This window comes from Belonocnema kinseyi, chromosome 1 (assembly GCF_010883055.1).
Source record: "Belonocnema kinseyi isolate 2016_QV_RU_SX_M_011 chromosome 1, B_treatae_v1, whole genome shotgun sequence".
In the NCBI taxonomy this organism is placed as follows: Eukaryota; Metazoa; Arthropoda; class Insecta; order Hymenoptera; family Cynipidae; genus Belonocnema; species Belonocnema kinseyi.
The window spans coordinates 121,852,368-121,867,244 of NC_046657.1; the positions used below are offsets into that span (position 1 = coordinate 121,852,368).

The 14,877-nt window shown below is 32.7% G+C and overlaps 1 protein-coding gene across 1 annotated transcript in view; it reads left to right on the forward strand.

Annotated features, from left to right (window-relative positions):
* The first annotated feature begins 1,470 nt into the window (after nucleotides 1-1,470).
* Nucleotides 1,471-14,877, forward strand: part of LOC117173265 (UPF0602 protein C4orf47 homolog) — a 34,168-nt gene continuing 20,761 nt past the window's right edge. Inside the window, exons 1-3 of the mRNA XM_033361740.1 lie at nucleotides 1,471-1,599; nucleotides 1,697-1,884; nucleotides 3,283-3,550. Coding sequence (XP_033217631.1) covers nucleotides 1,536-1,599; nucleotides 1,697-1,884; nucleotides 3,283-3,550 — 520 coding nt within the window. The 5' untranslated portion in view covers nucleotides 1,471-1,535. The remainder of the gene's footprint in view (nucleotides 1,600-1,696; nucleotides 1,885-3,282; nucleotides 3,551-14,877) is intronic.

Sequence of the window (14,877 nt, forward strand, 5' to 3'; positions counted from 1 at the left end):
TTCAACGACAAATATATGGAAAAATGTATTTTTCTACCATTTTATGATTGATATGTCAAATTGAAGACTTCTAACATTAGCATGCATTTAAACAAAAAAATTTTACTATATCAGTAGGATGAAAAAATTTCCGGACGTCAAATACTTTTAATTCTTCTTTAAAAAATTAAAGCATAACAAATTAATTCTAAAAAGAATTTTATTTCTTACTGCATTTTAGGTCGTACTTCTTTTGTGATTGCTTCACATGACCAACATAACCTCATTACAAGCTTAATCTTTCAAAAACTTTCTCAGTCACACTTCTTGCAGACTCTGTACACACAGAAAAAACTAAAGTAAGATATTGTTGCATGTAAAATTTTCCGTTGGTAAAGTTTGCATGCTATTTGGTGAAAGTTTATCCGACGATGGAATAAAAGCTGTCATTTGCAACGGCGTCCTTAGCAGCAATGAGAAAACGGTAAAGTATGGGTAAATTTGAGCTATAAATCGGCATACCAGATTTAAAACAATACAAAAGAAACAAAAGTTAAAATTTGTTGCAGGTGAGACTTGGAACGGTTAAAAATACAAAATATTTTGGTAAAAGCTTTACCGAGGTAAGGAGAATAATTCTGATCTCGTTTACTGTGGCACTCTGAAGTCAGAAAATTTACGTAAAACTATTGTGGACGAATCAAAACTTATTTAAAACCATTTAGCAAAAAGCAGAAAAAGCAACTGATAGATGGGAACCCCCATTTCTCTCTAATTTAATGAAGTTAAATGCCGACAGATAGCGCTGGCGTCGTAATTCTCGCTACACCTCCAATAAAAATGGAGCGATTATGAGGCGAAAAATATCCAGACAAGATTAAAAATCGGAAATTATCTTCTATTCATGTGCGGTTTATCTGGCAAGGTTACTTTTTGTTGCCGTGAACCTCACCTGGAATCGATGTAAACTTTATCTTTTGTTTTTTCTGTACAGATAAGTGAGACCAATAGAGATGATCGAAAATTGCCGAAAACTGAGAAATTTCTAGAAATTTGCAATAATTTTTAATTGTTAATAGATTTTTCAGTCATTTAACGTACTTAGAACCTTAAAACCAACTTACAGCAATCGTTTATAATTATTTCACAGTTTTTTTTAAAGATCGGATGTGTTTTATATGTCATTTTGATCTATAGGACTTTTAGCAGCGTTTTGATGATTGTCTCACACTGTATTTTTGAAAGTTTGAATTTTTTAGTTGTAATCTTTTTATTTCATTACATATAGAAACGTTTACTGAATTTTGCATAGATTACAATTTTTGCACTGGGGATTAATCTAGTTCACGCTGGTACGCGTAACTGTTTTGAATTGTTTAGCGGATGTTGATTGTAAAAATTACAAATACTCGCATATCGAATATCGATTGTTTGGGACACATATTGTAACTTCTCTTCAAACTGTCATTCCTAATGCGGGAATATGTTTGAGGGTTGGAGAGGATTAATATAATTTATATCAAGTAGAGTGATAGAAGAATCAGTGATGATTAAGAATGGACAAGGGGATTGGAGGATCTGTTGGCAGCCACTTCGGAAAAGTCGATCTTGATCGAGTTGGTAATAATTGCTTTATCAGAAAGAGTACAATCCATATTTAATACTTATACGTAGTGTCAACTCGCAACTTGAAACACCATTATTTTGTGTCTCAAAGGATTTTTCGACGACCCACCTCCTGGTCCATTCAACAAATACGTAAAGCCCTTCGAATTACGAGATGGCGTCGCAAAAGGGCGGCAAATGTTGTGTGGCCAGCCAGGCGATTTATTCGAGAAAGAATTTAAACGTATTTTCCGCGGCGAAGCGCTCACGGAACCTTCGCGTGACGAAGCCAAAGTCAAGGTATTTCGCCACACATTTCATGCATATTCAAGGGTTCTAAAAACTATTAAGATTTTAACACATTATTAGTTTTTACATTTTCTGCTACTTACAATGGCACGAATATATTCGCAGACTGAATTTAAGTTTTCAATTGATTTTATGGACTGATTTTGATTAAAAACTTTAATATTTAATAATTTATGTAATGTTAACTAAACAAGAACGCCAGGGACACTTTATTTAGCCGCATTTAACTTTAGTTCCGCGTCCATTCATTGTAATTGAAAGCTAATTTAACTAAATTCAAATTAAATTTTCAAGGTCTTTTGTGTTCATGTCAATCTACTTAATAATTATTGAATTCTAATCATTCACATTTAATTTAGTTCTATTCAAGTCTATTTAAGTTTAACCTGATTTAAGAATAAAAAATTCCAATATTATTACAGATGGTATCGTTTAAATAAGATAAGCTTATATTTCAAGTTGAAACTTTGAAACTTAAGAAATTATTATTTTAGAAAATTTTATGATAAACGAATTCTTTTTCTGAATCTTACAAACAATTTTTAAATAATACGTTTTTAATAAATTATAACTTATAATGACTGGAACAAATTAATTAAAATGTAACTTTTTTTTATTTCGTGTTTCAGTAAATCATTCTAGATATTCCAATATTTTTTTAATTATTTGAGGTCAAATTGTAAAGAATTTTTTCCAGTGAAATTAATCTAGGATTAATTAAAATCGCATTAATTTGAAATATTTGGCCAGAAGCGACAAGATAAAAAAATTTGCTTAGATTACGAGTTTTTTACTGTATAAATTTGAGGTCTGATAAAACACTATGCATCAAACAGTTTATCATATAAATTCAATATTAGCTGGCTAAACTTAAATGGGTTGGAATGACATCTGTTGTATTCAGATATGATATAAATCCATTAACGTATGGATTTTCTGGTCGCTTTACAAGTAGGTAACACTTGACCAGATTCATTTTAACACCTATATTTCGAACCATGAGCATAAAATTTAAAGTTTTAATAGTTTTATAGGCTTCTTAACGGTAAAAATATTCAGAATGCTGAGAAGAATAGTTCCTAGTCAAATACATAAAATGGTAACAAAAAAACTTCAGGCTCACACGACTTTCTAAATGATTCATTATTCCTTCTCTATTTCTTCTAACCTCGCAACTCTTGAAAAAGAGATAAGTGGTCAAATAAAAAAAAGAAGAATAAAGTTGAGCTAAAAAATAAGGTGACACAAGACAAGGTAAAATAACTTGAAAGAAAATACAATATAAAGCAAGATAGCACAATGTAACATACGATAGAGCCACAAAGGGTAGTTTCCAAGTTGTAAACGATTTTTTAATGGTCTCATTGATTGTACTAATCTTGCTATTAGCTTAAGAACAAGAAAAGAGGCCGTCATCTCATCCCAACATCTGGTGCAAAGAAGCATTCAACTCCAGGTGACTGGTTTGGATGCTTTGGGGAAAAACCATCTCACTTCAGTCCTGAATTAAGAAAGTCAGCAACGAAGAAGGAGCCAGCTAATTTTAAAACTAAACCGAATCCACTTGGGGGACCTGGATATGTAGACATATGCCTTAACCCGTATCCAAAATACGCAAATGAGCCATACGATCCTGTGAACGTCGATCGAAAGAAGGGTAATTATCAGAATATATAAATGAAAAACTAAGAAAATACTTTCGTAAAGCAGAAGAGGCGAGGGGCAAAACCCCTCTCATCTTATCTTAAAATCCTTCGCAGTAATGTAAAGGGATAATGAGATGGTATGAGAAAGGTTTGAATCTGGCATACTAGGGTGTGGAAATGGGTGGAGGGACCGAAAGTTAAAGATTAGAGGGTGGTATGCGAAAGGGATTATAAAAAGGTGTATGGTGCAAAAAAGGGAGTAGGAAGGGTTGGCCGAAATGAGAAGAAAATTGTGAGTTATGGGAGAAAGCCGTACTGAGGAGATTAGGCGCAGTGAATAGCACATATTTTATTTTATTCAAAATAATATATCCAAATGGATAAAAAACAGCCCTGGCAATTGTTTCTATGGATTTTCATTGAGTTAGAGGGATGAATGATGCAACCGGAAAGGAGAGTATTAGGAGTCGGTATAATAAAGACATGCTAAAAAAGGTTGTTAGTAGGAGGTATGAGAGGAGTGAGTTAATCAAAAGCTGCTAAAACTGTTCAGGGGAGGGGTGGGGGGTGAGCTGAAAGGTGAAAGATATGACAAGGGAAAGAAAAGGGCTGATAAAAATAGAAGGGAGCAAAAAAGTTGGTTTATTGGCCAATTGGCTCAAATTGACCAATGCATTAACTTTTGCGGCCGTTAAGTCGTTTAAATCAGACATGCTCAATCCGAAGAAATACCCTTTAAGGCCATGTGATGAGTATAATAGCTGATCAAGTCAGCCCTAAGATCAATATTTTTTCACCCACATTGAAAAATAAAAGTTTAAATAACGCGGAAATTTTTTTCGGGAAATGTTAATAAGTATTAAAGGATCTTTTGTGGTCTTTCAAAGAGTTGGAGGAACAAAAATGTTTATTTATGATTTTTGTTGTTTTGCCCCACTTTGGTCAATATAAACCTCATAAATAGCCCATTCGCAACATTGCAAACTGCTTCCAGGGTTTGACGAAAGTACGGTCGGTATATCTCCAAAATAGTTATAAAAAAAAAACTTTTTCACTATTCTAATTATTTAGGACCAGAAACAGATTCTTGCATGCCTTCTATTTATCGAGCCAAACTTTGAACGGGATATCTCATTCCGTGTGGACGTAAGTTGGGAAAGATAACTTCCACTGGTATTTTCTTCAAAAAAAATTTTTTCTCAAAATTTCCACCGGAACAAAGCAGAGACATGGACTTTATTACCTCATCTTTCATTTCACAAAACTTCCAAAGCGATACCTCATTTCGTTTAGACGTGAGTTGGGAAAGAAAAACTGAAGACCAGGTTTGGTCACGTGACCCTCTCGTCACATGGCCTTAAGAACACATTTTCCGCGTCCACGACTATTTCACCTGAAGAGCGGCAGTTGTATTAGAGGCGTCTCCACCGTAACGTCACATTGGACCGTAGAAACGAAATATCTGTCAAGGTGCTTAGGGACGACTGACTTCTCAACATACAATTTTAATTGTCGCTGGAGTCTTTATTATTTTATTTCAGCATGCTCACATTTGTTCTTAATTAATGTAATGAGAAAGAGAAGTTTAGAAAGCCTGTGCAGAAATTTTGGTGTGGCGTCGGTCGGGCCCTAATCGGAAAAAATGTGGGCCCGATAGGGTAATCTGTCTAGTGGCAGACAGTAAGTGAAACGCCTTACCGGACCGGGCCCAGATCTGAGCATGCAAAATGTGAACCCGATCAGGCCCAGATATGGCCCCCTTAATTTTTTATTTCTATAATTAGTAAAATTTCAATAGATTTTATATTAAGATTTTTTCAACTTTTCATTTGACAAAACTTTAATTTTTCAATTAAATGATTTTTGTTTGACTAATGCACATGGGGCACGTGGAGTGAGATTTAAAAAGTGAGGTGATATTCGAGAAAATATAAAAAGCATTTCATTTATAATGTAACAAATTCGGAAATTCATACATTTGGTATAAGCCTATAAGGTAATCTCTATTTTCAGAATATCAGCAACAAAACAGATAATTCTAAAAAGCTGGAAAACATTTTTTTATTCATATAAATAGTAAATGCGCTCAAAATGACGACGCTTTCTCAAATACATCGCTGGAAATCTTCAGAAGCTAAAAATGAATTGTGATATTGATTCTAGCGAATTATAGCTTACCTTTGCCTTCAAGGCGCATATAAGAAATCTTACCAACAATTCTGTAATTCCGAACTCGCAATCTACTATTTGCTTTTGGCATTTTAAGTTATATGAAAGAAAAACAATATCACGACGATCACAGAAAAGTTGACTTAATATTGTCTAACCTAACCCGACCCGACGTGGTTCTGACGCGATCCACATCATCTGCCCCCTTGGGGCCACATGTGGAAAATCCGATCGAGTCCAGATCGGAACTCGAGAATAAGTTGGGCAATTTCTGCACGGGAGTGTGCCTTGGTTGTACATTATTTTAGATTTTATTATCAAGGTTTTGGTTATCTGGTACTTTTTTAAATCTGAAAATATGTAGAATATATATTCTCATATTTCATTTCCATAACTTACATGTCTACCTTGGACATAATGTTAATATATTGTCAGACTTTCAAAATTATCAGCCAATCAAAACTGTGATAATAAAATGTATGATAATGTAAAACACAGACACACTTTCTAAAATTCTCTTTTTAATTAAATTAATTAAAAAAAAAAGCGAACATACTGAAATAAAATAACTATAACATCACAATTTAATCCTAGATAGTAACATGGGACTGAATACGTCAAGTCGATAAGTTCTACGAATATTCAACTATTGTTCCGTTACCGTTAATTAAGCGACTATCATCCCATTACGAATAAGCAGTAGTCTATCCTTCCGCTACAGTTAAGAACTAGTCTAACTTCATATAGATAAGTTTTCACGAGGAATAAATAACCTATTATTGGTCGGAACGTTTCCTACGAATTAAAAACTCCGGTATTATGTATTATAGCGTCTACTGTAACGTAGGCTCCTATAACTTTCAAAACAAGAAATTGATCAAGATTTTTGTTTCTTTTAACACTTCTACGTGTCTACTAAATTTCTTACAAAATGAAATTAGCCTAATTCTTATCCGTAGCGGCAAGATACACTACTTGTAATAAGAAGATAGACGCTTTCCAAACAGTAACGGAAAAATTGCCTAATATTCGTAGAACCAATCGAAATGTTCGCACCTCAAATTACTGTATCTTTTTATCAGTGGAAACTTAGGGAAATTATAGTCCTAGTGGACCCATATTAATTCACGAAACCATAGGTCATTTATCGACCGCGTCTCAATATGCAGGGACCTGAAATTATCACTTTTTCAGGTGCTTTTTCACATTCACGTTAGTCTAACTTCTTTTAGGATTATCCAATTTCATTTTTAGTATACTGTTTTGGAAAGAGTTTTTTATGTACTTAAGGACTACCATAACCATTCTTTCTTCAATATGATTTTTAACAATAAATATTTATTTTTTGAAGAAAAACAACACACTTTTAAATTTTTTCTTTTTTAAAATATAGCTTTTTACACTCTTTGAAGTTATGTAGAAGAAAAAATTGTATGAAAATAATATAATGGTTAAATTGACATTTTTACGCTCAAGGGGACCATAGTTCAACTTACGCGTTGCCCGGGAACAAATACTGTTAGGCCCAACTTGCCTTTCAGCTCACATTTAACTATTTAAAAATAATTCATATGTAGTTGCACACAAAATGAGTGTGTTCTACTGCTTGCAAATTGAACCTAAATTTTCTCTTTTCAAGCCGCATACATGGACCTGAATATATAAAGTTAGATTTCGCAAAAAAACAGCGGTGTTAGGATACGATGTCCAACATTAAACGGAGAGACTTTCAACATCAATATTTGATTAATTCTATATGTATAATTAAAATGATTAACATGATGGTATTCCTTTGTGCATTATTATAAACTTAAGTGAGCAAAAGTTAGTATTCACGTTTAGAAAAAGTCTAATTTACTGCTTGAAAATGGTGTGTTAGAAAAACTAATAATGGTCAATAACAAGTTTTGTAAAAAATATCGTCAAATGTAAGAATTTAACGTAACATAAGTTGTAAGAAATGCATGAAATTTTAGTATTCTTAAACAAGAATGTGTATTAAAATGAGTGCCGCTAGTAATAGCTGTAACCGGGGTTTGCGAGAATTCTAAAAAACTATACTAAAAACGCCAGAACGCTTCCGAGCTATTCCGTCCCTAGCCGAGCTCGCACGATCACACCATCTGAACGACTATGCATGGCTCATGACTTGGGATTCCCCGCCAAATCTCTTCAATCATGCACATATAAAATAGAAGCTTTTAGCACCTTTCAATTGAAAAATTTCAATTTAGCGCAATTAAACTTCAAAAATTAACCTTGACACTTTGATAAATTGAATGGTTTAAGGATCTCTGGTGAAAAATATGAATTCGCGCTATCGTCTTAAATTCTCTAAGTTAAAACTAATCCTCAATTTCAACGCACATTAATAAAAATGTGAAGGAATGAAACATGTCCCTCTTCCAACTCAATAAAAACGTTATAAAAAACGTTTTTTTTTTAAATATAGATTGCAATGAATTTAGATAAATTAAAATGTATAAGGTAAAGCGGCTTCACATAGCCTTACTGATTAATCCAGTGAGTCAGTCCGGTTTAAAAGATAAAAAATCTAATTAAAATTTAAAAAAAAATTATTACCTTTTAAATTAATTAAAGAACACAAAACAAATAAATACGATCGACCCTAATGTCAATTAAACAATCGTCTTTACTGTTATAGTTAGGTCCATTAAAAAACAATATCTTAAAGAAAAACATCAAAGATATCATTCAACTATATCCAAAAATTAGTGCCTCTTTCTATTCAGAAAAACTTTAAAAAACGAATTACCTTCCTTCCAGTTCTATAACAACAGTAACAATAAAAAAATCCGTCTTTTAAATTCAGAAAATATCGAAACCCAACTCTTCCTCTCCTCCGAATCAATAACAAAATATATTTTTTAATTATCCTCTTCTAATACAGAAAAAGACGAAAAAAACATTCTTTCTTCAAATACAATGAAAATCTTGACAAAATGGTTTCTTCCAATGAAAAAAACTGTATCTCTTCAAACTCCATAAAACATTATAACGTTGAAAGTTTAAATGTTGCATTCTGAATGTTTTACTATTCAAGGCTTTCTATTTGAAACAGTTCAGTAAAAAATTGTTTACTTTTGAATATTTCATGTATAATTGCTCATTCAGACATTTTTTAATTAAAATTTTTCAAACTGAATAAATTAAAAATTTAATATTTTAGACTGAAAGAATATTTGAATAGGATTGTAATTAAAATAACAACGTGTAATCAATGAATATATTAATTTTAAGTTATTTTCACATTAAAGTTAGTTTATAAAGTGTGAATCAGACATTTCAATTTGCTTAATTATTAAGGTTTTCGTATTGAAAAGGTTGAATTGTCAACGTCAAAATCTGTCAATTGTTTAATTTAAAACCGATTTAGAATCATATTCTAAAATAATTATTGTACAATTTTCAAAACTCGAAATTTAGTTTAGTTTTAAAAACCATCCATTAATTTATATTGTTTTATTTTTAAATTCTTTCAATTAAAAATTTACGTTTAAAAATGTCGACATAAAGTGAAAAATTGTAAAGTAGAAGATTTTTGAATTAAGCGTTGTAAAATAAATGATGTAGTAATTAAAACAGTTAAAAACTAAACTCAAAATTAAAAAAAAAAGGTGAAATCAAATTTATTTTTAATTGAATTATAGATATGATATTTGAGATATTCCAAGTGATTTGATAAATGGTTCTTCTAAAAATTTGTGAAAATCCTTGTAAATAAATCAATTTACTATCATACTCACTTCTCGGCTTTTTCCGGTTTCAAAAAATTCCTGGTCATTTCCCGTTCAATTCACAAATGATAAGTTAACAAAGCTCCAAATATAGATTATTGGGAAGATAAAATTCAATAAATAATAGCTAGTGTTATTTGATGAAAAATGTTGTTATAGGATTATTTCCTTCAAAACTTAGGCACTAGAAAAGTCGTGGTACCTGATGAAACAATTAATTACGTTCTACGTCTGCTCTAGGAGTAAGTAAAATATTGAGAATTTAAAATTGAGTTGAAAATTCAGAATTTTGCAGTTTCACATTGCTGTTTTTATTATTTTATTCTAATGACTTGAAATAATGAACAATTAATCAATATTTTTTTCATTTTGATTTTGAAGTGAAATGTTCAAAATTTTTGTCTGATATAATTGCACAATTTTCAGGAAGTTCGAACAGAATTTCTTGCTAAATATATTTTACTGAAAATATGAATATGTTGAATATGCTCCGAATTTTAAGCAACTATTCAAATAGCAAAAAACAATTTATAACAAAAAGTGAGGAAGCTAATTTTCCTCGTAGGCTCAAGTAGGTTAGATTTCAATATCTTAAAGGCATTTTTCGTTACTTATTACAGTGGTCTAAAAATATCCTTATTTCCCTAAAAATTGTTTCATTTCATGTAAAATTTCCACTTTATGGTATACTAGCAGAATTAAAAAATAAATTTAGGTATCTCCTTAGCTCATGATTCGCAAAAAATTGCTTATGTTTTTATTTTCGCTGTTAACACCAAAAGGAACAATTTGTAGGGCAGATATTTTTGAAAATATACTTTTTTGTACCACGCTTCATTTATTCCTATTTTTTACCACTTTTAATAAAATGAGTTAACTACCATTTAACCATTCACATATAGATAAAGGAAGGTTTTTTTCGAGTATTATGTCATACTTTAAAAGGGATGTAGGATCAGAAATTCTTTGAAGAATGTGATATTTCATACTTCAGTGGCTCATTATTGAAGAAAATTATACCTTAGGAAAATCTATAGATACCTGGAAACAACCTAGAATTCTCAGGAAACTTTTTTTAGAGAATTTAAATAGACGCCCTGAGATAATTCTAAGAATAATATTTCTTAATATATCTTTTAACATACAAAACATCTAGCGAATATACCGATCATAATTATAAATTTCCACGATTCTTTCTCAAATGAGCTAATAATGACTTTCACATTTTATAAAATAAAAAAAGCTTAAACTCCAGAAATGTTGCTTAATACAGAAAAATATATTTTTAAAATTATTTCGTCTGTCTGTTAGTCTGTAGATTTTTAGTTTGATAGCATGATAAATTTCGAAAGAGTTTACAACTTGGCTTGGCCTTTGGTATATTTTAGCCAGCCATTTAGGATACAAATTCAAAAATTGAGCGCATTTTAATCATTTTGTAGACAACTTTTTTTTAAGATTCAAAAATTCACTGTACATATATTTAATGTATTGAAAAAAACGAACAATTTATCCAAACGATGATTCTCTCGTGTGTGGGTTTAAAAAAAAATAATTTAGTTATGCATAACAAAAATGAAAAATTAGAAATTACACTTTTTCATTCAACAATGTAACAGCATTTTAAAGGTTCTCAAATATTTACATGTATTTTCAATTAATAAGTGTGTGTGTGTGAAATAGTTAATTAAGTTTGAGGCACCTGAAATTTTTGACATTTTTTGATAAGGACCGAAAGAATCACGAGTCACACCGTAATGCGTGCGATTTATAGATATGAGATAGGTTTATATATGCGTATAGGTATTTGTTTAATCTTCGTAAGCAAACCCACTGCAGCGAGCGAGCGACCATGCAAGCGTAACACATATAAATTAAAAGTCCATATAATAGTCAACGTTCATACACTTTTCTCTGAATTTCTTTTGCCATGCGCTAGCGTGAAATACAACATCACGTGACCCCCATTTTTCGTATAGTGGTTTAGAAAGATTGCAAGGCGTTTGTAACGAATTGTGCAACATTCTGTTTAACTCCTTTCAAAGCCCTATACTAATTATCGTTATTCGAATCCATTAAAAAATTTAATACAGCGTCAACCAGTAGGGCAAAGGTGATTTTCCTTATAGCATTGGTATTATTTAACAATTTCAGATCTTGAAAATTTACGTTAACTTTAATGACAATACTGCAGTATAAAAATTTGATATTTTGATAGATAAAACAATATCACAGAATCTAACTATAATAATTAGATGTAATTCAAGTCCAAAATATATAAAATGTCATACATAAGTTAGACCTGGCCGGGGGCAGGCCCGACGAAAATAATATTTACAAGTTCTTAGGTTATACACGTGTCACAAGTTTCGTCTATAATTGATCGGCAATGTAGAACAGCCACTTATCTTGTGGGCTACATGGAAGAAACTATTAAATCATGGACATAGGAAACAAGGGACTAGGCATGCCATTTCGGGGTGATGCAATGAGGGGGAATGTCCGCCACTTTTTGATGTCCCGCGACAAACTTGGCAGTTCCCACATGTTTATAATTTCATGCACAGTTTGTCGGCAAAAATGCTCGTGCGCATAATCAAATGGCGCATCGTAAGATGGCGGCTCTCCCCACTCATGGAATTCTCCCCCCTCGCGTGGATTCAACCCCGCTCGCCCAAGTTAGGATGGCATGTCCAGTCCCGTGTTTCCTATGTCCATGTATTAAATATTGTTATTATCAATCCAGTCGGTATTTTTATAAATAACTGAATTGCATAATCATTGCTTTTTTTCATGGGAGTAATACTTATAGAAATAAGATATAAAATAATGTAGAACTCGAAATGGGAAAAAAATGGATCAATTCAACATCTTTTTAACTTGAAGAAAATCATTGGCTGTTAACTGGTTGGCGCTGCCCCCCTTACCCTACTGTACTTTTTTTATGTAAGAGTCTAAAATTCGTACGATTTATTCCAATCAGAGATACTAGTCTGCATTTTCATAATCACTATCCGACTTTTTCTAACCGAACCTCGATTAATTAATATCAAAAGTATCTCCGAGTATATACTAGATACAAAATGGAGGCGCATGCGCGGTCGCACAGCAAAAAATACAAATTGGTGGAAGCTCGCGATATGTGAAGTGACAGCTGCGGCAGCTTTGTTTTTTTTTGTTTGTTTAATATTGTATTCGCCATCCAAAAATCATTCAAAATTTTCGAAAATGTAAGTCTCATAAGGTGTAAGAATGTTTAGGTGCCACTTTTCCTTCTTATTGCCTTTACATGCGCTTGATTCGCCGACTCGAACACAGAGATTACATTTAATCCCCCACCAGCAGAACTCGCTTTTCATTTTGTGTATCTCAAAATGGAAAAAGGATATAATACATGCTATAAAGGCGAGACGTCTTCATGGCTCGTGTAATTTATTGGGACTCTCCCTCACCATAAGAAGACGGTACTCATTTCATTGCTATGTAATATACTATTTTTATTTACTTATATTATCTAATTATAACATGTTTCAGATTACGATCTGTTCGGACAGCCAAACGACACAAACTTTAGTGGGAAAACCAGATACAACATTAGAACTGGTTTGGAAATGCAAAAAAGCACAAAAACAACTTGCAGAAAAAAGTAAAGTGGCTCTCATATGGGTCCCTAGCCACATAGGGATCAAGGACATCGTAAAAGCGAACCAGCTGGCAAGATGCGGTGTGGCAAGTGAATACATGGGTCTGGAACCGATACTGGGACTAGCGTCTTGCTGCATCGGTCTTGTCATCAAAAGCCGAATCCGCACAAAGCAGCGAGAATACTGAGAGTAGGTTCAGGGTTGCCGACTGGCGAAATCCATCCTGAGCTATACGTGCAGAATGGACAGAGCCAGGGAAAGCCTGAGATTGGCAAAGAAAGACGTAAGCATAGTGGTTCAGATGCTCACTGGGCATAACCACTTGAACTACCATAAGCACAAAATGGGGTATAACCTCTCCACAGAGTGCAGTGTGTGTGACATAGATGATGAAACGTCATTTCATGTATAATGCCCATGCCCGGCGTTAGCTAGGCTTAAGCACCAAAACCTTGGATCCCACTTCATGGAACCTGAGGAAGCTACAATGCTGTCGGTAATTGGTATACTGGACTTCATTAAGAGGTCTGGGGTCAACTGATGACAGCGATGGTTAAGGGTGTGGCATAATAGGCTTTATATTTTGAGCGCCAGCAAAGCTTTATAGGGGGCTCCCTGCCGGTGATATAACTAACTTTAAAGACTGTATAGAAGCTATTTTTTCTAAAGAAAAAATGTTAAGTATGTTTTTATTTAAATCAATTTAAAAAAAATGATAATTACAAAATTATTATGATAGTCTTGAAGCACATGAAGAGACATTTCGAAAACAGTATGATAAGAGTCCAATCGAATAATCCTAAGAGAAGTTACACTAACCCTGGAAAAGTGAAAACTTCAGGCTTACGGGTTCGGTTTCTGATTGGATTCTAAAATAAAATTAATAAGATGCTGCAAACCTTAAGCTAGATTAGAAAATGTAAACAAATTTCAAACTAAATTAAATACCATGATATTTGTGGTTGGTAAAAAAAAGAATGTTGGTTGAGCACCTTGGCTTTATTTTTAAAAGAAAAATTAATATTGAAAAGTTTAAAAAGTACGTTCGTGGTGCTTCTATTTACAAATTCTTTCAAGCCACAATACGGGCGAACCAACAGAGTATTAAGAAAGAATATTGTGGATTCCAATGCGACCAAAAATAGGCTCAAGTGCCGTACTCATGCATCGACCGAAGGGTCGAAATGTGTGAGGAGTATAGAAATAGTTAGCCGACCGACACAGATGGCGATCGCGCAGTTCTGAAAATTGAACGCAGGGTGTAGAGGGAGCAACAGCCACATATATTGCTGTCATATTGCTCAGTAGGATTTCAATGGGTGAAAAGAACGTAAAATAAAGCTTTATAAATAGATTTAATGGTTTCCCAATAATTCATTCTAATCAAAATTAGGTGTTTCACGATTCAATCGTATGCAAAACCACGAACCATGCCGAAGTTTTGTAAACATTACAGTTCACTTCATCAGGGTTTAGCGTCATTCACTTCTCAGACTCACTACTTCAATTTACCTAGGGCCTAGGTCCTTCGAAGTCCTTCTCACAATTAAATGGTGCTTTATTTAGTTATGATAGGAATTTCTCATAAATTTTATTTATTTATGACGTATATCTTCCAGTCAGTCAAGTTTTTTGGTCTGCTATGCATATTTTTTAAAGCACGTAAATGCATAGTTTTCTTATAAATAATTTGTTGAAAATCACGTAAAACTGCATTAATTATTTCAGTTAGTTTATCTTTGTAGATGCGTGAATCCATGGTAGGTT